At 36.6% G+C, this 24,739-nt stretch overlaps 1 protein-coding gene across 9 annotated transcripts in view; it reads left to right on the forward strand.

The window, feature by feature from the left end:
- NEBL (nebulette) overlaps nucleotides 1-24,739 on the forward strand; it is a 127,433-nt gene that overhangs the window by 81,952 nt on the left and 20,742 nt on the right. For 5 of the 9 annotated variants that reach the window (XM_079106313.1, XM_079106317.1, XM_079106316.1 and 2 more), the window contains 12 exons: nucleotides 2,017-2,127; nucleotides 2,292-2,402; nucleotides 4,401-4,505; nucleotides 6,254-6,346; nucleotides 9,067-9,159; nucleotides 11,536-11,628; nucleotides 13,020-13,112; nucleotides 14,380-14,472; nucleotides 15,681-15,785; nucleotides 16,782-16,953; nucleotides 19,564-19,656; nucleotides 20,878-21,027. In XM_079106313.1, the coding sequence (XP_078962439.1) occupies nucleotides 2,017-2,127; nucleotides 2,292-2,402; nucleotides 4,401-4,505; nucleotides 6,254-6,346; nucleotides 9,067-9,159; nucleotides 11,536-11,628; nucleotides 13,020-13,112; nucleotides 14,380-14,472; nucleotides 15,681-15,785; nucleotides 16,782-16,953; nucleotides 19,564-19,656; nucleotides 20,878-21,027 (1,312 nt within the window). The remainder of the gene's footprint in view (nucleotides 1-2,016; nucleotides 2,128-2,291; nucleotides 2,403-4,400; nucleotides 4,506-6,253; nucleotides 6,347-9,066; nucleotides 9,160-11,535; nucleotides 11,629-13,019; nucleotides 13,113-14,379; nucleotides 14,473-15,680; nucleotides 15,786-16,781; nucleotides 16,954-19,563; nucleotides 19,657-20,877; nucleotides 21,028-24,739) is intronic. The other 4 variants (XM_079106314.1, XM_079106320.1, XM_079106318.1 and 1 more) reach the window with 4 other exon arrangements.

Raw genomic sequence — 24,739 nt, forward strand, 5'->3', positions numbered from 1 at the left:
ACCCAAAAAGCTTAACACCAAAAAACCCCAAATAACTAATCAATAAATGGGCAAAAGAACTGAACAGCCTCTTCTCAAAAGAAGAAATTCTAATGATCAACAAATATATGAAAAACTGTTCAACATCTCTAGCAATTAGAAAAATGCAAATTAAAGTTTAAAAATTCTTAAATACAATTTATTTAAACTTTTTAAAACAACTTATTTAGAACATCACAAATAATCAAATCAGCATTTACGTTATAGCAGAGAATCTAGAAATCTTAAGTACATCAACATAATAGGAAATATTATTTTGGAAGAAATTTAATTGGACTTTGTTGATGCTTTTTTAAAAATAAGTTATTTTAAAGAATAGCATACAGAAACCACAGAAATGTAAATGTACAGCTTGCTGAATTTTATATCAACTATAAAATGTGACAAGAGCCCCTTAAGGCATGCATGTCTGTGATTATAATGCACATTATGTAAATCATGTAATTTTGGTAATAGAGAATCCAAATCAAGCTGGCTTTTAAGAAAGCAGGTAATTTATTGTTCTTATGATTGAGCAGTGATGGAATTCTTAGCAATGGCTTGATCAAGGCCTCAAATATAGTCATTTGCTGCATGATGACTTTTGGTCAATAATGAACCATGTGTACCGTGGTGGTCCCACAAGACCATAATGGAACTGAAAAATTCCTATCTCCCAGTGATGTAGCCATCCTAATGTCATAGTGCAACGAAAAGTTTAGTACATCCAATTATGTTCAATGCATCAATGCATGATTCTTTTTTTTTTTTTTTTTTTTTTTGGGTAGTAGGGATTAAACCCAGGGGTGCTTACCCACTGAGCTATATCCCTACTCCTTTTTATTTTTTATTTTGAGACAGGGTCTCATAAAGTTACTTAGGTCCTTGCTAAGTTGTTGAGGCTGGCCTCGAACTTGTGATCCTCCTGCCTCCCATGTTGCTGCGATTACAGGCATGTACTGCTGCATTTGGCCATGACTCTTAATAAAGATCACAAACAACTGTTACTGGTTTATGTATGTACTGTATATGTCTTATTGTTATTTTAGAGTGTGCTCCTTCTGCTTAGTAAACAAAGTTTACTATAAAACAGCATGCTATTATGTCAGCAGCAGCCTCATCTGGTATTTACTGAGTTTCTGGATTGCATCTTTTTCTATTATTTAATCTTGGGTCCTTTTGCTTGCTCATCATAGCCTTAGGAGCAACAGGCTAGGTCACATACGTACCATATTGCTTAGGTGTGTAGAACTCATCTAGGTCTGTGTTAGTTCACTCTAGGATATCGATACAACCATGGGATTGCCTAATGGAACATTTCTTAGAATGTATTCCTAGCATTACATGATAGAGAACTATAATGTGATTTAATTTCAGTTTCTGATTTTCAGTTCAGTTTTCTTTTCTTGTTTGCTAAGAACTTCCAGCAGCTCCAAGGCATATGTATCCTTCTTCCTTCATGTCAAGTAGGAAGGAGAAAGTCTCTTCTCATATCTTCCAGTGAAAAAGAAGTGCACCCACCCCTGAACCAATCGTGGAGGCCAGGGATGGAGTATAACCATTTATTTAAGACCCACAGTTTCAGACCCCTGGACCAACCTCACTCAAGCAGAACGTTTTAGAATGCGGGGAGGGGACAGCAATTTGCAGCAATTGTGAAAAGCAACAATTTACAATCACTTCTTATTGATATTCATTGAGTTATATGCTAACCAATAATGTATCAAATTTATTACATTGAAATACATAATTATTTCCTACCTGGCTTTTTTTTTTTTAAGGTTAGTAGACAAAAACCTTCAGATTACTTATGATTAAGTCCCTCCATCTCAGGTTTCTACTATAAGTTAAAACTTTCTTGTCTTTTAGAAGACAAGAAGAAAAAAAGGTCCAACTTAATTCTGCAGGCCTTGGTCCTGGTTCAAAGTGACATCACAGTTTTTCAGCACCGTTTTGGGATGGTTGCAGAGCACTAACTGTGTGTTTCATTTTCTGCAGAAAGACTATAAAAGAGATCTGGAGACTGAAATTAAAGGGAAAGGAATGCAGGTCAGCGCAGAGACTCTTGATGTGCAAAGGGCGAAGAGAGCCTCTGAGATGGCCAGCCAGGTGAGGAGGCAGCAGACACAGTGTTTCAGACAAACACACTGAGTCCTCTACAGAATTTCCAGAGTATAAATGTTACCTGGGTGGCTTTGGTGTTCAGATACATAAATATCTACCTTGCTATCAAAGGGTAAGCGTAGCACTAAGATGAATTTCTGTTCTTCTAGAAGCAATATAAGAAAGACTTAGAAAATGAAATTAAAGGAAAAGGAATGCAAGTGAACGTGGATATCCCAGATATGCTTCGAGCCAAGAGGGCGTCTGACATCTGTAGCCAGGTTGGTAAAGAATGCAGAAGTTTAAAATAATGTACTGTAACATCCAGTCACCGTGTGCTTCAAGTTTCTCTATGATTTGTACATTTTTGAAGGCATTGCAAAGTCAATGTACTCTGCTGTTAAGAAATCATTGGCCAAATTTGATTAACCTTACTAATTAAAAGGACAGCTGCTGTTTTAGATTCAAATTCAGTAGGCCTTGTGGAATGCCAAAGTCCCCTTGTGTGGCTCCCTGTTTTGAGTCCAAGAACATTTTGACCTTTTTTTTTTTTTTTTTTTTGACTCTGTGACATACTTGGCTGACTGTTCTTTGCTCATTCTACAGAAACATAATTCCAAAGAATTATGTCTTTTGACCATTTCATAGTGAATAGTCTATCATATTAAAATAATCGCCTCCAAATCAAATGGCAGTGGCTAAAATTGCACAAGGTATCAGGTGAGATGTAATATGAATTAAAAAGGCAGAGCTAAGCTTTCTTGGTAAAATTCTTATTTGCCAAATATACTTTACCTGTCACATATTCTTTTAAAAAAATGTGAAAGAGATAATGACCTCAGAAGAAAATATTTATGGAATAAGAAGTTGCTTACAAAATCTGATATGGGTAAGAACTTTCATTAATGAATAATATCTTTGCTGTAATCTTTATATAGAAAAGAATGCATCCCAATGGAAAAAAATAGTAGAGTGCATGAGAAAATTAAAACTTATAGAAAACTGAGCAAAGAATTAAATTTGATGAGCTGAATTTATGTTGAAAGCAATTTTTGACAAAATTTGGTCAAATTTGTCCATATTCTGGTTCGAACATAAGCAAGATCCTTAAGCATCAATGTGTTCAAAATGGAAGCATCAAGATGGCAGAGTTCAAATGTCAAAGGACTCGTGTGCTTCTCAACCTCCTTGGAATACAGCGATCAGGACCATCCAGAAGGGCATGTTTTCCTCTCCTCAGGGTTCACCTCACATATTCACTTATTCTCCTATTCACATACAAAATTAGACGTAGTTTTGCCCTTGGGGGTCTACAGGCTAAAATCAAACAGATAAAGTATTATGAACCATGATATGTACTACCTAAAAGTAGAAGAATCAAGAGTCAAGGCTTCCCAGAGGAAGCAGTTCCTCAGCTGTCAGATTTCCTGCCTGAAGCATTAAATTTTGAGTAGGACACTAGAGTGCATCAGAATTTAAGGGATTTTAAGTGCTCGAGGCTGTAGTGAAATCCTTAAGGAAGTAGAATGACACAGTGCTGCATTTCAACAGGAACAGCAGTTACTTTCGTTAACAAGCAGCAGTATGCCGTCATAGTTGACGTCACTAACCGGAGTCCCTGATCTTCAATCCTAGCTCTGATACTATCTGGTACCTCAGTTTCTCCATCATACAGATGGGGATAAGAATAGTTACTGCTTGTGGTATTGGTTAACTAAGTAAATGTGTTTTATGTATTTAGAATAGTACCTGTTACATAGCAAGGATTATGTATGTGCTGGTGCAAAGTAGAAAGTATTGCCCAGGTTTTATTGGAATTCATTGTAGCTCATTTGGTGGGTAGAAAATGGAAATTATTAAAATTTTAACTATAAAAATACGAGTATGTTTTCCTGAATCATAAATTTTTATTTAAAGTTGAAAGCAAAGCATTAATCTGGAAACATGGAAAAAAGTAGATTTGGAGATCCAGACTACTTGGAACATTGAGTGGGGTGCTCATGGAAGAGCAGCTTCTAAGTTTAGGAAGGGCATAGAGGTAAAGTTCTCTGAAGTGTGTGAATGGACTGAGGTGGGGCCATGGCCTGACAGAGGTGAGGCTGCCCCACTGGATGGTCTGCTCACTGCCTTTATTTTTGCCGTTGCATCAACAACTACTTTGAATCTTAAGATGTGACTTTGAGCCATGAAGCAATGGTGAAGTGGGAAGAAATGATACCATGCCATCCTTCTCTCTCTTACACATGAAATTTCAGATTTGTGTTATTTTATGTTTTTAGAAAAAGTATAAAGATGAAGCAGAGAAAATGCTTTCTAATTATTCCACTGTGGCAGATACTCCTGAAATTCAGAGAATTAAGACAACTCAACAAAACATTAGTATGGTGAGTAGTGATTACAGGTTGAGTATCCCTTATATGCAGTGCTTGGGACCAGAAGGTTTGGATTTTTAAAAATTTTACAATTTTCACATGTACATAATGAGATATCTTGAGGAAGGGACATAAGTCTAAAGATGAAATTAATTTCATATATTTCTGTACATAGACTGAATGAAAATTTTATATCATATTTTGGATGCATTGGTGTTTTGACTACAACCCATCAAATGAGGTTAGAGGTGTAGAAGTTTCCACTTGTTGACACTCAGAGAGTTTTATATTTTAGAGGATTTTGGAATTTTGGATTAGAGATACCTGATCTGTATTTCTGTATTTCTTTTCAGTTGCTCATTGAAATTTTATATTTTATGAAGAACAAGCCTTTTCTCTTGTCTTTTTTTTTTGGGGGGGGGTATATTTGAGTTTTTTCATCAAATGCATTATCTTTACTTCTTCAAAAGAACCAAGTATTCTCATAAGTTATGACTTGTCATGATTGTTTATGGGTTCCAAATTCAAGTTTTATATTAGGTACAAGGGACAAATGTTAACTGAATTTTATAAGTTTAACTCAGGAAAGAAGACGTCATCTTCCATACAGATTTTCCTTAGAAGATGAAAATAGTCCCAAGTAGTAATTTTCTTTCTGCTGGTTGATTATTTGCATGGATAATATATCTAGAGGTTTATTAGTTCCATAACTAACTCACAAACTTTCTTATTTTTTCTATTTTGAGGAATGGAATTACATCAGTACTGTTCACTAAGATTGGGCCTATGTTTAATGGCTATATAAACCTGAATTCTATTCTAAAATTGTAAAAGGTGACCAGACAGTCAATTTGTAATGTGGCATTGGCAAGTGTCTAATTAAAAAATGTGAATTCTATTCAGTTTGAGGGATTTTCCACTTCCTAATTAATTGGCCAGCTTTAGCTCTCAGGGTATGCAGCTCGGGAACACAAGAAGGGCATGCTGTGTTGAGAAATGGAAAATTCTCACTGGAAGGATCAGGGAAAGAGGCTGTTTTGCTTTTTGACTCCTGGAATTTTATGGCATTCTAGATTTTTAGCTTTGGGAGGGCAAACATTTTTCATGCCATATTCTTCCACCCTCACTGGGATTCACTGGATTACCAAATGTCAAGACAGGGATAATTCTGTCATGGGCTTTTCTTAGAATTACTGTTTTTCAGTAGAGCACTTCTGCTTTTTGGTGTGCTTTGGGCCTGAAAGGGGGTAAATGTTGGTAAGGATGGAGAGATATGGGGGAAGTTAATGCATAAGTGGAAGAGGAGGAAGATAGACTTTGAATTAATGTTAATATTGACCATAGAGTTCATATTTTCTTGGAAGAGAACAAGGGCATCTTTGAGCTTGGAAGGACAGCGACAGCTTAAAATTTCACACCATTTTTGAATCAAATGCTACCTGCTTAGTGAGTTTTTATAATGTATGTTTTGATTTTTCTCACATATGTTTGTGACTTAGTCTGCAGTCATCTAAGGTACCTATCATGCTGGAGAGTAAGTATAAGAGGGTTACTTGTAAGGTTGTCGAATATGGAACCCAAGTTAGACTTTTATTATCATAATGGGTTGTTTAGTTGATTCATATAATGTTGATATTCATAAATAGAAGCAGTATTCACAGAACTATAATACTGAAAAATGTGTTTTTTTTTAACAATAGGATCTAGGACTTGAATTCTAATAAGCTTATAGTTTTCCTTTTCCTTCTTTTATAATAAAGGTATTTTATAAGAAAGACATAGGAGCTGGCACAGCAATAAAAGGTACTCCAGAGATGGAACGAGTGAAGAAAAATCAGCAAAATATTAGTTCAGTAAGTTCTTGATCGCATTAACTATCCTTTCCGGAAGCAGACAGAAGCTGGATAAGCATTTCTAGTTCTTTACTCAGCCAGCTGCTTTTTTTCTTTTCTTTTTTTCCCCCCTCCACTTTATTGAAATACGGTTTCATCAAATATCAAAGGCCTAACTTTCAGAATGAAAACTGGAGTCTTGTTCCCCTTGAAATAGCATTTCATTTTGATATATCAGAGTAAAGAGGACACAGGTCATTTTAATGAAATCTAGGATTATGTTTCATCTTTCTGAACAGAATTTTCACTGTATTAAATTCTGTAGAGAAAGGATACATTTAGTACCTCCCTACTACTTGGGGGCAAGAAATTTTATACCCTGATAGAATGATCAAAGGCCCTCAACCATTTATTTAGTGGTTTCAGCAAAGGTTTAGATTAAAAAAAAATATAAAGATTACCAGTTCATTTTCCCCCATGTTAGTCAAGTTTATGTGCTTTTTCTCACACATCTGCCCATATTTTTGTTTTCCGAGCCTCATTTTATTTTCTATTCTCAGCAAAGAAAACCACATGCCTTCACTGTAAATGGTAAAATAACTTACCCTCCAATTACTTTTGGATGGAGGGAAGGTTAGAAGAGGTGCTTAATGTTATAAGTTAAATTTTCTTCCATTCTGTGTTTGACATTTATGGATGATTGCCATCCTCACTAATAGGTATTCCTTCATGTGCATTTAGCACATTTAGTTCCTTGTTAATGAAGTAAAAGCAGATTCTTCCCTTAAATCCCCTTCCTTGACCTATCTCTTCATCTTCACCCTTGGAGACACTACCTTCCAGAACTTTCCTTTAACTAATCCAGGTAGAACTGCCTTGATGAGACTAATCTAAATAAGGGTAACTCTGATAGTTTTGTGACTTTCTGAGAACATGTGCTGGTGCTTCTGGAGAAAGCATAGGAGGGGCAAAGTGATGCTGTAGTAAAACACACTTTAAAATATAAAAATTCTGCAGAATGCTAGTGCAATAAAACCTGTGTAGCATGAATGAAGCTATTTCCTGAAGAAGGCTGGACCTGGAGGCTAGAGGTGTTGATGAGAGCATATGAATGTGCTCATATTGAGACCCCACATCAGACAGCACTGATCTGGCAGAAAAATTAGTTTGGGAAAGAAATGTAAAATGTTTATTTCCTTCGCTTCCAAATGATAATATTTGAAATGCACCTATCAATGTACTGGGATATAAATGTTCTGTAGTGTGCAATTCTATAGCCTACAGTGAAATGACAGTGCCATTTTGATTAGTTTAGAGCCCTGTGAAAAACAAAAATGTTCATCTTTAATCATGTTGAGCTTCTCATCTGGGGAAAATCACACAAAGTTGTATGGTATATCATTTCTTCCCCCAGCATCCCTCAGCCTCTTCTAGCAGACAATAAATGCATCGCTCTGTATCTCTGAGGTTGGGCCATGAACTCCTGCTTAGTATTCAAATGGAAAGTTGCCCTTTCAAGATTAGCCAGATCTGTCAAACTGAGAGGTGATTCACTAACATTTAAACATCTCGACATTTTCCACCTCTGAGTACAAGCCTTTTCACTATTAGCTCTCTGCTAAGAACTGTTTTTGAATTTTATTTAGAGGTAACCTGTCACAGTGAACTTCCAATTTAACTGTTTAGGTCTAGACTGATACTGGCATTGTTACTTATGCTAACTTCACAGGTGCTAAGATGTAGATGACATCTGAGGTATCGAGGCACTTTTTCTTTAAGACAGCCAACCTGGATTACAGACTGGGTTATTTTAAACATCATCAAATGATTTCTAAAACATGTTTTGTGTAGATTTAATTCTGCTGAATTTCAACTTGTGCTCCTTAAATGTAGCCGTGGCTACCATATATGTCATGTGTGCACATGTCCTTTTTCTTAAACCCAATCTTCCATGCATTTTTGATATATTAAAATACCAACTGAAATGAGGACGCCACTGATTGTGTTGTAAAGTTAAAGAGCTGTTTCTTGTCACATGCATCACGGTGTGCTGGTGTTACTATTGGGTTGATATGCCAGTGAATGTGTTTGACAGGGTGGCTTTTGGATGAAGTCAATGCCAAGGATACAGGGACCTTTACCTAACATGATTGCCAGTCTTTCTGGCCCCAACCTTAGAGTGATCAGGACTCATTGGTCTATGATTTCAGTACATTTTCCTCCACCTGCCCTTTTCTCTTCTTTTCCTGTGGTCACTTTATCTCCCCCACCCCTATTCTGGATTATGTGTGCTCTTAGACAAGCAGTGTTCCCAAGACACTATGGCTAACTCAATTTGACTTTTGCCTTTTAATACATGTTAAATTCTAATTAACATATTAATAAATTGAAACTTCTTTTCAGATAGAAAATAATCAATTGTTATTATTATTTAATTTCCAAGTTTTTCGTGTATCTGCCTAATGATAAAATTTATATTTATAAGCAACATTTGCTTATTTTAATTAAGGAACTTCTATAGTGATAGATAGGTGAATCGGCATGAATTTATTTGTAGCTCAGGATAAAGAAATCCTGAAAACATCAGATAAAATAAAAAATTGTGTTCCCATTGAAGGAAAAGTAGTATTGGAATTAAAAACCTCAATTATGTAAAAGTTATAACTAAAGAATGCTTAACTACATTTTTGGTGAGTAGAATACAATTAATACTACTATTTTTTTTTTTATAAATTATTCAGGTGAAATACAAAGAAGAGATTAAATGTGCAACAGCTATTTCTGATCCTCCAGAGCTAAAGAGAGTTAAAGAAAACCAGAAGAACATCAGCAATGTGATCATATTTCCTTAAGTATTTTTTTCTATTTTATTGAATGCCAACATGTAATGAAGGCGAGGACCTGTGCAGATAAACCCTCACCATTGCAACAGGGTCATTCCTTCAAAGGGCAGATAACATTGTATCCATCTTCATGTCCTCCCTACATAGCCAATGCTTCATGGGCTTTTGCTATTAAGTGTCTACTCTGTTCTTGTTCTTGGGGGAATTTGAAGGTAAGTGAGATATTCTGTAAGGTTAGGGGTGGTGGATATGCTCAAGGTGTCTAGGAGAAACACATGGAAGAAGTAACTGTTATGTATTGTTTAAGTGCTAGCGCAGTAGTCTTTATTGAGTGTTCACTGGGCTTTCTGAGTACTCTCCATGTACTCTCTCATTTATTAAGAGTAATGATACCTCTTGCAAAGTACTATGGAAACTCAAATAAGGAAAGCTATGTTGGGGAGAGAGAAGCAGCCTTGGAGAAGGAGTAACATTGGAGTTAGATACTGGAGAATGCATAACAGTTTGGGGTGGCTTTTGTGAGGAAGGACCTTCTCAAAGAGCAAACGGATTATGTTCAGGCTCCATGGCCCAGTTGAGAAAGAGAGGAAAAGTGGGATGAGTAATTGGGATGAGGGGTGATAGGAGATGATGGTGGAGAGGGGAATTGTGTTAAAAACCAAAGAGTTATAGCACCGAGTCTCTGGGTATGTCTACCATGTGGGTCATATGTCATTATGGCATTTGAGATACCAAGTGCCTCCACATGTCCAGTGCATGACTTAGTGATCATATTGTTTTAATGCTAATCTCCTTCTAAAAGAAGGGTCACTAGTTTTTAATTTAGGGTAGAAATTTAACATTACCTTTAAACAACTTTATTTAAAAAAAAAAAAAAAATTAAGCTGGGTGCAGTGGTACATGCCTGTAATCCCAAAGGCTTGGGAGGCTGAGGCAGGAGGATTGCAAGTTCAAAGCCAGCCACAGCAACTTAGGCCCTGCCTCAAAATCAAATATAAACAAGGATAGGGATGTGACTCAGTGGTTAAGCACCACCAGTTTCAATCCCTACTCCCCAAAATATTATAGTTAATAAAAAAATACTATAAATAGTATTATTTATACTATTATTATTATTATTATCTATAAATAGGTATTATTTATAGAATTTGCTTGGTGTATCATATGAAAAATGGTATGCAAAGGGCAGAAATTTAGGCAACCCTGGGGTGGAGGATAGGAAAATGGACCCTAAGTGGTTGGTTTGACCCTACTGCAGATCTTATTTGCTATATAAAGCATCCATCCCTGGAACCCTAATTTCCTCATCTATAAAACAGGGATTAGAGTATTTAGGAGATATTGCTGTAAAGCACACGGAATGTTTGCCACCAATAAGATTAGACTGAAACTTTCCTCACTTTAATTCAATCATCTCAGTCACAAAAATCTTCCTCAACTCTCAAATGACATAACCATGGCACAAAGAAAGCCTCTCATCGAGAACTTCCAAAGAGGTCACCATCAGAAAGAGCCCAATTCTTTTTCATTTTTTTCCCAAGCTTCTCAAACCTCTCTTCACTTGCCTGTTCACTCTGGAGAGATTGCATTTCAAGTCCATTTTACCTGCAGGTCCCCAATGCTCAATTTAAACTAAAAAAATCAGTAAGATTGTCCCCGTGGCGTTGCTTGCAAGGGATCTCAACCTCTAACTCTGCTTTTGCCTGTCAAAAAATCATTTGACACACGCCATTATTTCTCTGGGTTTGATGCTCATTTATTTCCTGTGGTGTGGTGGTGTTGCTGGGAAAGCTGACTACAAACAATGGAATCTTATCCCCCAGCTAAGAAGGAACACGTCTGTGCAGGAGGTCAAAAAAATTTCCATAATGCTGGGTCAGAGGGTAGGCGTTCCTGTGTTAGAACTTCACAGACAAGGGAAGTTGGAGGCTTGTGGTTTCTTTAATAATGGCAGTGGGGACCGAGGATTTGTGTGTCCCTCCTTCTTAATGATAAGAGTGCATAATCATTATTTTAAAATATAAGATGGTAATTTGATAAACACTTTAGTGCTATGAAGCAACAAGTTAACAGAAGACAAAATTCATTATTATGGATAAGATCAAACTCAGGTGGCCACCAATAAATAATAGTTTGAGGAATATCAGTGAAAAGTTTAACTTAAAACATTTGACAAAGAAAAGCTGAGAGACTAGGATCACTGAGAAGATGAAGTCTATTAGCAATACATGTTCCTCTGTAAAATCCTGATGAAGATTCTACTGATGAGTGCCCTGTGGCCACTTGACATTTCTATTAATTGGTCCCAACATATTGGTTCACATTTGTTTCCTGTAATCCCAACCCATTTCTCACCTTGTCCTCCAGCTCCAGTATAAAGAGCAAAACTATAAGGCCACTCCAATAAGCATGACCCCAGAGATAGAGAGGGTGAGGCGAAACCAGGAGCAGCTGAGTACGGCAAGTAGTTTCTGTTTTCTTTTACAGTTTATTGAACATTTTATATTTTTATTTTTAAATAATGCTCTCTGTGAAGCATTAAACACATTCAAATTCTCCTTTACCCAGTCACACATTGAAGGGCATTATGACTATTTCATGTGAGTCCAGGAAGCTTGGGACTTTGAATTAAGTACTCAAATATGCTAGGCATTGTCCCAATCATTGGAACATAAAGATGAGTAAGACCCAGAGCCTATCCCTGTGAGTCTCATGGATTATTAGTAAATCTCTAAAAATATGTTAGGGTAGGGTAGGGAGAGCAGGATCTGTTGTCAATTGTGGGGAAGAAAATATAACTATCAGAATAGGGCAAAGCAGAACCTGGCTTGATTGGCAAGGGACCTTAAGAGCAAAATGGGAAACCATTATTCAACTATTCTCTTTAAAAAAAAAATTTTTTTTTTGTAGTTGTAGGTGGATAATATGCCTTTATTTAATTTATTTATTTTTATGTGGTGCTAAGGATCGAACCCAGTGCCTCATAAATGCTAGGCAAGAGCTCTGCCACTGAGCTACCACCCTGGCCCCTCAACTGTTCTTAATCTATTGATAGTAAAGCAGTAATAGCTAACAGTTATGAGTCACCTCTACTCTGGGTTGGACCCTGTGCTAATGTTTTATGTGAACCCATGAGTTTAGCATTATTCATTTCTCTGATGGCTAAATGTGGGCAACTGTGTCTGGAGATTAGTGGACATGCCAGGGACCCACAGTGGCAAGAAGAGAGCTAGAATTTAAATCCAGGCCTCTTAATGCTCAGAAATTCCTTCTAAGGGCCCTCAAATAATTTTTTTTCCATTTCCTTTTGCCCTTTATGGAGTGTTCCCCAATATAAACAATAGCTGTTTTCTTTCAAAAGAGGTAATTTTGAAAGGCTTTATTATTTAAGAGCATGTTGTCTCAGATGGAGAAGAAAAATCAAGCTCAATGTTATTGATCCTTCTCATGTCTCTGGAAGGTGGATGAAATAGGAGATCTTTTGAAAGAGGAAGTCCCAGGGTCAGAGGGAAACCTTCCCAGGCTGCCCCATGGACTTCATTCTAGTTCTGTTGTCCTGATTTCATTCCAGAGATTTCTAAGCATGCTCCCTTATATTTCGATTGCTTTCATCTGTGGAATTTGTAGTTAGTTTTGACATTGAATAGCCACATATTTACTGACAACTCCTTTTTAAGCAAGATAACCAATGTTTTGTGCTTGCTGAGTTAGACCACTCAGTCTGAATGTAGCTATCAATAGGAAGGTTGATGTAGAGGTATTATGAAAAAAAGCATAAAATGGGTGAGTTTTGAGTCTCATCCTCTGTGTCCATTCTTCTATCCATTAAGATTCTTATTTTTCCTCCACAGGTAAAATACAAAGGACAGATTAAGCAGGCAACTGCCATTTCTGACCCACCAGAGCTGAAGAGAGTGAAAGAAAACCAGAAGAACCTCAGCAATGTGGGATCATCTTAGTGATTTTTTTTTTTTTTTTTTTTTTTTGCTTAAGATATCAAATGTAGTGCCCATATGTAGGCGAAGGGGTTGTAGTTCTATGTTTTCATAACCCTCAGTTAATATTCTGTTCTCAGAGGCCTAACAACTTCCTTGAAAGAATTCAGGGTCCCGCATGATGTGGAGTGTCCAGTGCCACATCATGATGATTTTTTCCCTGGGGGTTATTGTTGATCCTCCGTATCTTGTCTTCATGCTGATCAATGCTGTGGTTCCCCCAAAGGGAGGCAGGGCTACTTTTGGTCATGCCGACCTGCAATCACTCTCTCCCACTCTCTTTTTGAGTTGCACATGTTCTTATTCTCGAGCCTCCAGCCAGCTTCATTTCCCACTCTCTGTGATTATTACTGTATTTCTGGGCAGTGTCCAGGGAGAAATGATAAAGTGTGCTTGGCTGAACAGAGCAGATGAAACAGGGCCAATTTAGGGGCCCTTGAACCGAGGCTGGCGGTTTTTACTTAGACACCGACTGGTGACTTGCTCTAATTCCCCTTTGTTTATATAATCCGAGGATGCAGTTCACTGAGAGAAAATTTTTTTCTGAAGTCATTAACATATAGATTGGGTTCTTTGGAAAAGGAAATTTGGAAATCGATTGTATTCAAAGAAATCTTTTATTCTTCAAACACGTAAAGTCATTTGACCAGTTTATGAAGCAGGTTTTGGTTTGATACTTTTCCTAGCAACTATATTTTGGAGAAGTAGATGTCATCTTGTCCTTGATGTGATTCCATTACTCTAAACTAGGAACATGGTTAATGAGAAGGAGGAATGGAGGACTGGGAAGCATACTAGCCTTTTTATATGACCATAGTCACCTGTTTAAACACATCCTTATAAAATTTCTACAGTAGTTAATTCTTAAGAAACCACACCTGTGTAGGGCCATTCTATATGGGCAAGAGGACCTGTAAGTAATATCCATGAAGACAGCTCTCATGGTCCTCTGTAATTGAAGGCTTACTGTAGGTTTACTGATGCTATGCACATATATTTGAGTATGTCCACAGTGATTCAAACATATTGTTATGGGATGAAATAAAATAGATGCTTTAAGATGCAAGCATGTTAAGTATGACTAGACCCCTGAAGTATTCTTTTTTTTAAAAATAGATTTTCTTCCTTAGACAACTCTTTAAAAACAAGCACTGATAGACTCTTGTTTAATGAAATTGATTCACAGCGCTCTACTTTTTGTTCTCTGAAATGACAGGTTTATTATAAAGGTCAGTTGGGAAGAGCTACAGTTTTAAGTGTAACTCCTGAAATGGAAAGAGTAAAGAAGAATCAAGAAAATATTAGCTCGGCAAGTGGTTTTATTCATTTTGGACTATCGCAAAGGACATGTCCTTTATAATTTACTTGCAGTCTAATTTTTTTTCCTTGTGAAAATAAACTGTGATATTTCCTTTAAGTACATGTGTTATTTCAAATGACTTCTAAAAGCTGCCTCTGTTCAAATTTATTTTATCCTTCAGCCCTTCATTGATATTTTCAGATATGACTGACAGTTACATTTACAGTTTATTTAAACAATGCTTCATGTTATTTTAGCCAGTATCTTTGAAAATGATAAAGTCTTGGAAGCAAAAGTTAAAATTGTCATTTTGCTGATGTCTTTTATTGAGCGTGGGTTGTTAAGTGAAAAGCAAAATAGAAAGAGAGTCATTCCTCCAATGTAAGGACCTAAAGGGAAAATATCTTTAAATGCATTTTATACATTTTTTATACAAAATTCAGTTATTCATGAAAGTTATTCATGGTGCACATCAGTGTCTACTTTGGATGGTATGTATTCTCTTAGTGAGTATCAGGGCTCCAGCTCTGAATTGCATATATGCACTCAGGTCTCAGTACTTGGAGTCCTGCTCTTACACATAATCAGCTTCATATATGTCTGACCTGAGGGTCAGTCATGAAGAACACAGGCCCTGTTCCTGGCACATCTTGAAGAACTCCATGGCTGGCATCCAGCATTAAGTCTTCATAATTTCCCGTTTCTGGTGGCATTTCTGTCTAGAGATATTGGGTGTGTCCAACATAAATTACCTTTAAGCTTTGGTTGCTTTAAAGGAAAGCTAGATTTGTTCTTCATTCTCTAAGGAGAGAAAAAGAAGTAGAGGAAGTAGAGGGAAACTTGGTATGCATTCTTCAACACTGTTATGATAGGACATGGGGAAATTTAGAAACAAGATAAATTTAGGTGCTATTTAGTTTTCGACTTTTTTTGTTTAAATATAAGTTTTACTGAGTATGTTGCTAGCAACCATTGGTCATACACATTGTTTTTGTTTGATAGATTTAAGTCAATTTGCAATAATCTTTAAGGGAGATCTTTGAGAGTAAAAATTTAGGTTGGTATTCTAGAACAAAATATAATTCAGGAATAAAACTGCCTGGGAAATAGTTTTGAAGATGGTGCATATGTTTGGCTCATTTGGAAAACTTAAAAATAAGTTATGTCCTGGTTTTAGTCTTATAATTGTCTTATTATGTCTACTATTTACTTTGCAGGTAAAATATACTCAGGACCATAAACTGATGAAAGGCAGACCAAGTCTGCTTTTAGATTCACCTGGTCTGAGACATGTTAAAGAAGCACAAAATCATATTTCAATGGTAGGGTACAACCTTTTCACAGTTCCTATGACTAAAAGATACTAAGGAGCAGCAAGACCAGCATATGGATGGCATTAGTTCACTATTAATTTAGATTACTAATGAAGCATGGAAACTTGGATGAGCCTGCTTTTTTTGTGAGGGGGGATTCTAATCACATTGGAATGTCATGAAAATATTTAGTCTAATAAAATAATTTTTCTCAGTGTCTTTTTTCAGTGTGCTTTTATTTCTAACATGACTATTTTAAATGCATTTTGCAAAGGACATTTGCCTAGACTTCTTTTTGACTAATTTTAAGATAGAGTGTGGTGTGTTTGCTTGTCATAAAGGATATGAAAAAAAAGTGTTTTTAAAACAGTTTCATGAGATGTCATTTATCCACCATTAAGTTCAACTATCAAGTGTTTTATTCGGGGTTCCATTCAATGGCTTCTAGAACATGACAAAATGTAAATGTACGTGTTGCAATGTATACAGTTTGGATGTATATAGTTACAAGTTTTTGTAACTATGGATAAATTTTTTACTTGTGAATAAAAAATTTGTAACTATTTACACCCAAATTATATACATCATTATCTGTAGCTCTGTTAATGTAATTTTAAATAATACTGTTTTCTTGGATAATTATAAGTAGTGTATCACTTTACTGCATATTGAAGGTCAAGAGAGGAAATTAGTTTTTATCTAAATTAGCGTATTTTACAAAGTAAGCCAAGTTTTAAAAATATTTATCTTTTACAACTTCTTACAGAAGTACACATTTATGTATGATTTAAAAGAGACACCAACCAAAGTGATTAAAAACATGGTGAAAATGTCAGCATTCAATTTCTGATATTATTTTTAGACTAACTGGAAAAGATACATCAACGTAGAAAATAACCCAGATGCAGCTTTTGCAGTAACTCCTGTCAGTCTATCAAAACTTTGAGAGATAGATAACAATCAGAAAACTTCATTTTGAGTTAATACTCTTTTTCCTTTTTTCAGGTAAAATATCATGAAGATTTTGAGAAGACAAAGGGAAGGGGCTTCACTCCTGTGGTGGATGATCCTGTGACTGAGCGAGTAAGGAAGAACACCCAGGTTGTCAGCGATGCTGCTTACAAAGGTATCCAGCCTCATGTAGTGGAGATGGACAGGAGGCCCGGAATCATTGTTGGTAAGCCGGTGGTCTTTCTCAGAGTATGCCTGATCACAAAGATTGTACTTGTTCTAAGCACTAGCCTTCTTATTCAGTTGACTTCCCATCAAATGTTTGATTTGGTGCCCAATGCAAAATGGACTACAGCTCAAGTGTTATTTTGGTACCATGTTGAATGGAATTCAAGGTATTCACCAGCTATCATTGCAAATGATCTCTGTTCTTGGAAGTTCTTTCTTTTCTTGGAAGTCTTTAATAGCTTTCTGGTCTTAAGAATGTTTCTACTTGTTAAACAAAGAAACAGTCCAGACATGGATGGTGACAATGATAGAACAATTATTTTGTTTTCCTTTGGTTTTGTGTCCTTGGTCAAGGTATGGTACTGTGGACATTGTATACCTGGGTGGCGAAAAGAACCATAACGTATTTAGGTCCTTTTGCCACAGACATGCCAGAGAGATTCTGATGTATTACATAATATGAATCTTTTGTATTTTTAAAATATTATTTCTGAACTGGGATAATTGGGAACCGTCGGAAAGTCCCATAATGTAAGAGGGGCCTTCTCTTCCTATCTCTTAGGTCTCTGAGGAGAAATTCTAGGAGAGTAGTGTTGAATGTTCCTTGAGATAGGGACAAAGTTCAGATGGAGTATGAGGCAGGGCCAAGAAGAAAAATTTTTATTTCTCAATATATATCAACAACTCTTAACTCTTGTCTCCTTCAGAGTACTTACCCTCAGATTTTTTTTATAGCTCTTTTCCAACGCTGGAGGTCAAAGAATATTTTTGTACTCACAGTGTGTAAATAAATGCCTCTCAGTAATCTCGGTGTTAGATTTTCTTCATCTTCAAGAGTAAGAGTTTATGTTCTGGAATAGTACTTGTGAAGGGCATTTAGAGGACAGTTGGGTGGGAAGGTATATATATCTTAGTCAAAAGAAGAGTACTAAGGTCAGAGCACTAAGTGGTGGGATGATTAACCAAAGTGACTCCAAAAGTATTTCACAAAGAAATATCACAAACATATTCATGGGCAATTGATAGCTTTACTTATCTTTCCAAGTGGGTTACGTCAGAGGACCACATTAAGTTGGTTGGATGAATCATGATCTTTTCATTAAAAGTAACACAGAAAGAGGGCATTTCATCCTGTATGCTAGAGTCTCACAAGGGGTAGTCGATTCATCTCACTAGGGTGAGGATCTACCCCAGGATCCTACAGAGATCAGGGACCAGCAATAAATATGACATCATTGCTGAAAACCATGAACCTCTCTAGACCTTGGACTCTTGGATTCAGTACTCATACCTGTTGAGATAGAAACTATTACTGGTTTTAAAAATATAAGATGAATAACTCTAAATAATTTACTTATAGGGCACCCCAGAAGTCAGTTTATTTTCTCTGATTGGGAGAATCTGTTTCCATTGCGTTCTTGCCTATGAAAGCACAAAATGAAGTGCATTCAACAAAACATAAAACTTTCCACGGGCCAGTTTTTATACCAGGTGTGCAAATACAGGTTTTGAGACATTCTGGGTAATGCAGATTAAGCCCATTGTGTGGCTTCTAGTTTGGTTGGAGACTCTGCTACTTACTAGTTGCATGATCTTGGCCAAGCTACTCAATCTCCTTGTGTCTCAGTTTCCTCATTTATAAAATGGGGATAATTATACTACATATTTTATAATGTATGTAGTGTAAATGAGTTAGATTATACGCACATAGTGCCTGGCATTGTGCAATGTTAATTAAAACAGACACAGTTTGCCAATTCCAGTTAATTTTTTTTTTTTTTTTTACTCCAGCCTCATTTTTGCCATATGTCCAAACTAGGCTCTTATTTTCCAGGTGTACAACACTGTGTAACTCATTTTAGGACTATAAGTTCATTTTAGGGTGCCCTATGATCAGGGGCAACTGATAAGTTTGAAAGTGAGTAGATTTGGATTTTACCTCCAACTAAAATAGGAGGAGGATACATGCCCTTGTATGGTCTCTTCACTGACCATAGAAGTGAACTAATTTGTGCTTATTGAGAGCCAAGCAGTGAACTGATTTGTACTTATTGAGAACCGGAAGCTGCTCTCCATCTTTCTGTCCCTCAAGATTCTGTGCTGGAGTTCTGGCTTTCAGCATTTTTTGATAAATGTATCTTCTATGGTTTCATTCATACCCACAGACTCAGAATGAAAATTGGACTTGCCATTGCCCACATTCCTAATATAGATCCTTGTTCTAGGGGAAAATTTTTTTTGTTAGTTTAGCTTTGTAACTAAACTATTTACTCAAACACTTTGCCTGTTTCAGTAGGGCAACGAGTGATTGAGGTTTCAGGGGGACACAAGGGCTGCATAGTTGCCCACCAATGCACATGCCTTGCATGAGGGGTCACAGGTACCTCAGTGAGGTGCAATATGGCAGGTCTGGGGAGGAATTGGGCAACTTAACTTTGATTGCAAAGTTTTCTCAACAGGTACATGTGAAAGTATGACTATCACTTTGTTCTCTGGATTCTGCAGCACAATGGATTTGCTTTTTACTTTTGCCTTTTGCTCTATTCTTTTTGGTGCTGACTTTTAAAATTTCCACCTTCATTTGTTGATTTCTTCCTCTTGGTGAAAGACCTTAAAGTTTGGCGCACAGATCCTGGCTCTATCTTCGACATCGATCCCCTGGAAGACAATATTCAGTCTAGAAGTCTCCATATGCTCTCTGGTATTGCTCACATTTTGAGTTCCTCTCCTTTTATGTGGTTTTGTCCTGGAAATGAGGCTACTGTGACTGTAGACGTTTCTTGTAGCAACTGGGTAATGTAAATTTTAAAGTTGAGAATCTGAAAACCCCCCAAAGCGCTATGCTGCTTTAAAATACCATTAATTATTTATGAAAGTAAAACTTGCAAAGGAGCTTTTTAATAAATCCTAGATTTGTTTGTCCTAGATTCATTTAAAAATGTGTCTAGAGCTTACTTACATTTGCTTTTTATTAGTGAATGTGATTTTATAGGCTTTCTGGGTTTACAAATACAGTTATTTAGATTGCACTAAGTTGCTAAGAGATAAGTGAGATTCATTTTGTGAAATATGCAGTAACAATATTTTAAGGATAGATTTTTAAAATTATATATGGAGCAGTAGAAAAGTTTCCTATGTAGTGTCATAAATATCTTAAATAGACTTTGCAAGAATTAGAAATGTATCTCTGAGTTTTACATAATGTAAAATGAATAGTTTCCATAGGAAACTTGACTTTTCTTTTAGGTGGCATGTATATAATGAAAGGCAAAAAATGAATGGTTTGAATATAGTGATAGATGATTTGACATTTCAAACTTTCAGACCATGTTTAGCAAATAAGGTCTGAAAAATATTTGACAGCTGTACAGTTATTTTATACAATATAATACCATAGATATTTCATTAAAGTCTTGCTCTACCCTCTGATTTTACTCTAAATTTAGTTGTTGATGTTAATAAAATTGTGGCCCCAATGCAATGTAAAGATTCTAATACTTGAATAGTTAATTTGATCCACATCGTTAGCCGAACTGTGTCATTTAATTTTCTAAGAATAAAGAAAAGGCAAGTACTGTATGCCTGTTGACATTTTGGAAAGCAATTATTTATAACCAGATGTTATGCTTGATAGAAATTTATTAGTTTGCCAGTGTTTTCTTAGTCCTTGTCAATTTCCTATCCCTTAATCTCTTCTTTAAAATCTAGACTTATAAATGAGTATAAATAACCTTTGATTCATTTACGTAGTAGATTTAATGCATGCCAAAGTTTGGGAGTAGGTGACTAGAACCTTACAATGGTTGAGATTTTGGATTATTATTTGATAAGGGATTGTTTTTCTTTTCCACTGAGCTTTAATTAGTGTCATTGTTCTTCAAGTCACTTAATCGCATGTCTGCATATTTTCCCTCCCATGTAGAAAAAGCAAGTCACTATAGGAGACACCGGTCTCGATCTCATTCAAGCAGTACTTTTGGTACAGGTCTGGGAGATGACAAGTCCGAAATCTCTGAGATTTACCCTAGCTTTTCATGCTGCAGTGAGGTAACAAGACCGTCTGATGAAGGAGGTATCAAACCTTAGCCACTTACAAAGGAAATTAATTCATTTAAAAAATGTGTCACGAGACATCTTTAACTTATTTTTCACCTTTGCACATTCAGTCCAATGCATTTGAAATTTTAACATTAAATTTAAAAAGTTGAATCTTTTTTTAAAAAAAACTACTAATTTGCATTTTTGCATGTTAGTTTTTTTTCCCCTGTCTTTACTTCACTATTACTACTATAAAGGAATTTGTAACTCTAATAGGGTCTTGGGATTTGCTATGTGAGTCTGTTTCACAGGAGTTGTATGTGACAGATTTACAGAGTCACAATGGAAACTTGAATTCTACATAGTTGTATCTGATTTCCATTAAGAAAAAAAAATCAATCTTACTGTAATATTTGAGTAGCTAAGAGGTTACCATGAATTGGCGTGCATTTAAATATTGATATAAATTCACAGACGAGGTAGGTCTTGCCAAAAAGAAATTGAGTATAAAACTTAGGATATGAAATTTTCGTAAATGGAAAATAGTATTGATTTTTAATAATCTTCTATTTTATTTACTTTCCCTTTTCCTGTACCTTCTCTTTTCTGCATCCAAGCTGGTGGATTAGATCATGATTTCTTTGGGATGTTAAAACTGATCCAGGTGATAAAGCTGTTACTAAAGGATAAAACTAAGAGTCACCCCTCCCCCATTGCACTTAGATTTCAGTGCGGTGGAGAGAGGGACAGGACTGAAGCTCATCAGACCACAGGAATACTGAATTTCCTTTTTAACCACAAAGGTCAAATTACTAAAATCCCCAAAGCCGGAGATTTTGAGAATGAGCAGTTTAATGCCTTGTGTGTGGGGGGGAGGGGAGGGAAATGATGTGAAAGCTCTCGTAATTATGTAACTAGTTTCTGCATTCATTACAATAACACATGAATAAGCATAAAATCAGTTATATTCTATACATCTCGAATTATAAATTCAGACTAGCCTTAACTTGGTAGAAAGTTTTTTTTTTTTATGATTTTGATTCATTGTACACGGTAGAAAGTTTTAAAGGTTGTCATTTCTTTATATTACTAAATAAATAGTTGTAAACCAGTTTTGCTTTATTGTACATAAAATACCAAGAAGAAGGTCTCCCCTTTCAGTGTCTGGTTTACTAATAAAGGCTTGGTAACTTGCTGATTTTTTTTTTTTAACTTGGTCTTACAGATTTCCCCATTTAGTTGTCTTTTGTGGTTTTGGTGGTACAGAATAATATTGATATTTGATGAGATAAATAAGCCCGAAGGAAATATACAAACTCACTTTGTTCAACCTTATTTAATATTTCTCTGTTCAGTGTATTGGAGTTGAAGTCTTTCCCACATGTAATGCACCCTTAGAGTCTTTGCTTCAAGGTCTTACTTCAGGTCTGTATACACCAGTACAGCATTCATTCATTTATTCTCCAAATGTTTATTGAATGCTCTTGTGCACCAGCCAAGAATTTGGGTCTGCATTGCATATAGCAATGAGCAAAGGAGACATGGACCTTCTGTATGGGGCTTTGCATCTGGTGGGGGACTCTGATAGTAAGCAGTTACTTACACAAGTAATAAATAATCATGGACAGAGTTCAGGGTATGGAGATGGGATGGGGGCTACAAGATATGTAACAGGACAATTCCATCTGGCCTTGACGTCAGGAACAACTTCTTTGGGGAAGGGATATTTGAGTTGAGAAGTGAATGATGAAGTTAACAAGACCAGAGGGCTTTGGGAGGAGAATGTTTCTGATAGAATAGGACACCAAGACAGTGTGTCATTAAGACATGCAAATGGAGGTGTCAGATACCCTGGAGATAAATTTGGAAGTCTTCATCCAAGCCTGTGATCTTGATAAATTTGTGTAGAGAGGGAGAATTGGAGACATCTCCTGCAGATGCCTTAGCATCCTCTGTACCAGCAGATGATTCCAGGTGAGCTCTGGACTCCTTACATTTTTCTTTCCAAGGCTGTAAAAATCCACTGCTGTTAGTTGTTTACCTCCTTTTTTTTTTTTTTTCTCTCAAAGCACCATTCCTTTTTTCTTTTCCTTTCCTAATTATTTCTAGTGAGAAGACTCTAGACTAAGCCACTGGATGAGAAAATATCACCATTAAAAGAAAGTATAGATGAATTTCTTGCACTTGTGTTAGAATTTGATTCTTAAGTTAAGAGGGAATAATTATATTTTGTTTTGAAATGGGAGAACTTCAGACTGTGGAAGGTGGCAGGGGCCATATCATTTTGGCAGGCACGGATGACTCAATGACTCAAAGACCGCCTTGTAAGGGGAAGTTGACTCTTGAGGAGGCATTAGTGAGGTTTTGTTATCTAGAGTCGCCTTTTAGAAGATGAAGATGCTCTGACTTCAGTGATATTTCCTAGTTTTGAAAGTATATACTGAAGTATGAGGCAAAAGTTAAAATGTATCAATAAGTTTTATAACGTCAGCACCACAATGCAATACCCACAAGACTGTGTTCATTTGAGAAGAATTTAGGATGTGTGAGTAAAATGCTCCTAATTTCATTTATCTGAAGTGAAACAAAGCACAACCTTCCCATGGCACCTCATGCCTGTATTCAAATGACAAGTGACATACCAAGCTTAGAACATGAAGGCCACCTCCCCTTTCCCACCATCCTTCCAGATCTATACTTCCCTGGGCTTCCCAGGTCACTACGTGGTAAGTGAAACTTCCCAGGCACTGAAGTCAACTCCTGTAGAATCATTGTCGGCTCTCATACCCCACATGGAATTCATTAACAAATCTTGTTGCTCTTCCATGGCAGAAGCATCCAGAATCTGTCCCGACCTCCACGGTTGCTACCCTCGTATCGGCCGCTGCCATATCATTTGGATGACCTGAGCCCTCTCCTGAACATTTTGCCACTTCTACCCTTGCCACTGTGTGTCCTGGCCACCTCCTGCTCTGATCCATTTTCCAACTGGTAGCCAGAATCATCTTTTGAAATAGCAAGAGAGAGAGTGCCGGCTATCCTGCTTAGTTCTTATGTGGGCTCTTTGAATCTAGAAACCCGATTAATACCAAAGCTGATGAATGCACAAAGAGCAAAATGTTTTATTAAATTTACAAGTACGTGGGGATGTTCACAAAGGGGTGAAGTTTGAAGAAATGACCAAAGCATGATGCTTTTATCCTTTTTAGAAAAAGGACAATACATTTGTGAAGGAATAGCAGGATAAATGGATAGATAGTAAAATTCTAGGGATGCCACTAGGAGATGAACAGTGAGAGCAGAAGCCAGTGGAAGGGAAGGGTCACATCAGAGCTTGTTTGTCCAGGTTCTCTGAAGCCCCAATTACTGGTATCTGGCGACCAAGTCTCTTTTCCAGCCTTGGTAGCTGTAAACCCTGTATGGGCAGGAACATTGTGGTTTTGTTTTCTGTTGTGTCTCCAGTTCTTAGAATAAGCACTTACCAAATGCTTTGTGGTTGAATGAAAAGGCCAAATTAATATTTTCAAAACAAAAACCAGGTTGGGTGTGGTGATGCACACCGGTAATCCCAGCGACTAGGGAGGCTGAGGAAAGAATCTCAAGTCTGAGGCCAGCCTCAGCAACTTAGTGAGGCTCTATCTGAAAAAAAGAAAAAGGGCTAGGGATGTGGCTTGGTGGGAAAGTGCCGCAGGATTCAATGAATACAATGTAAGTGTATTTAATTTTGTGAATAAAATTCTCTCATA

The sequence above is a fragment of the Sciurus vulgaris genome, assembly GCF_902686455.1.
Source record: "Sciurus vulgaris genome assembly, chromosome: 12".
Classification (NCBI taxonomy): domain Eukaryota; kingdom Metazoa; phylum Chordata; class Mammalia; order Rodentia; family Sciuridae; genus Sciurus; species Sciurus vulgaris.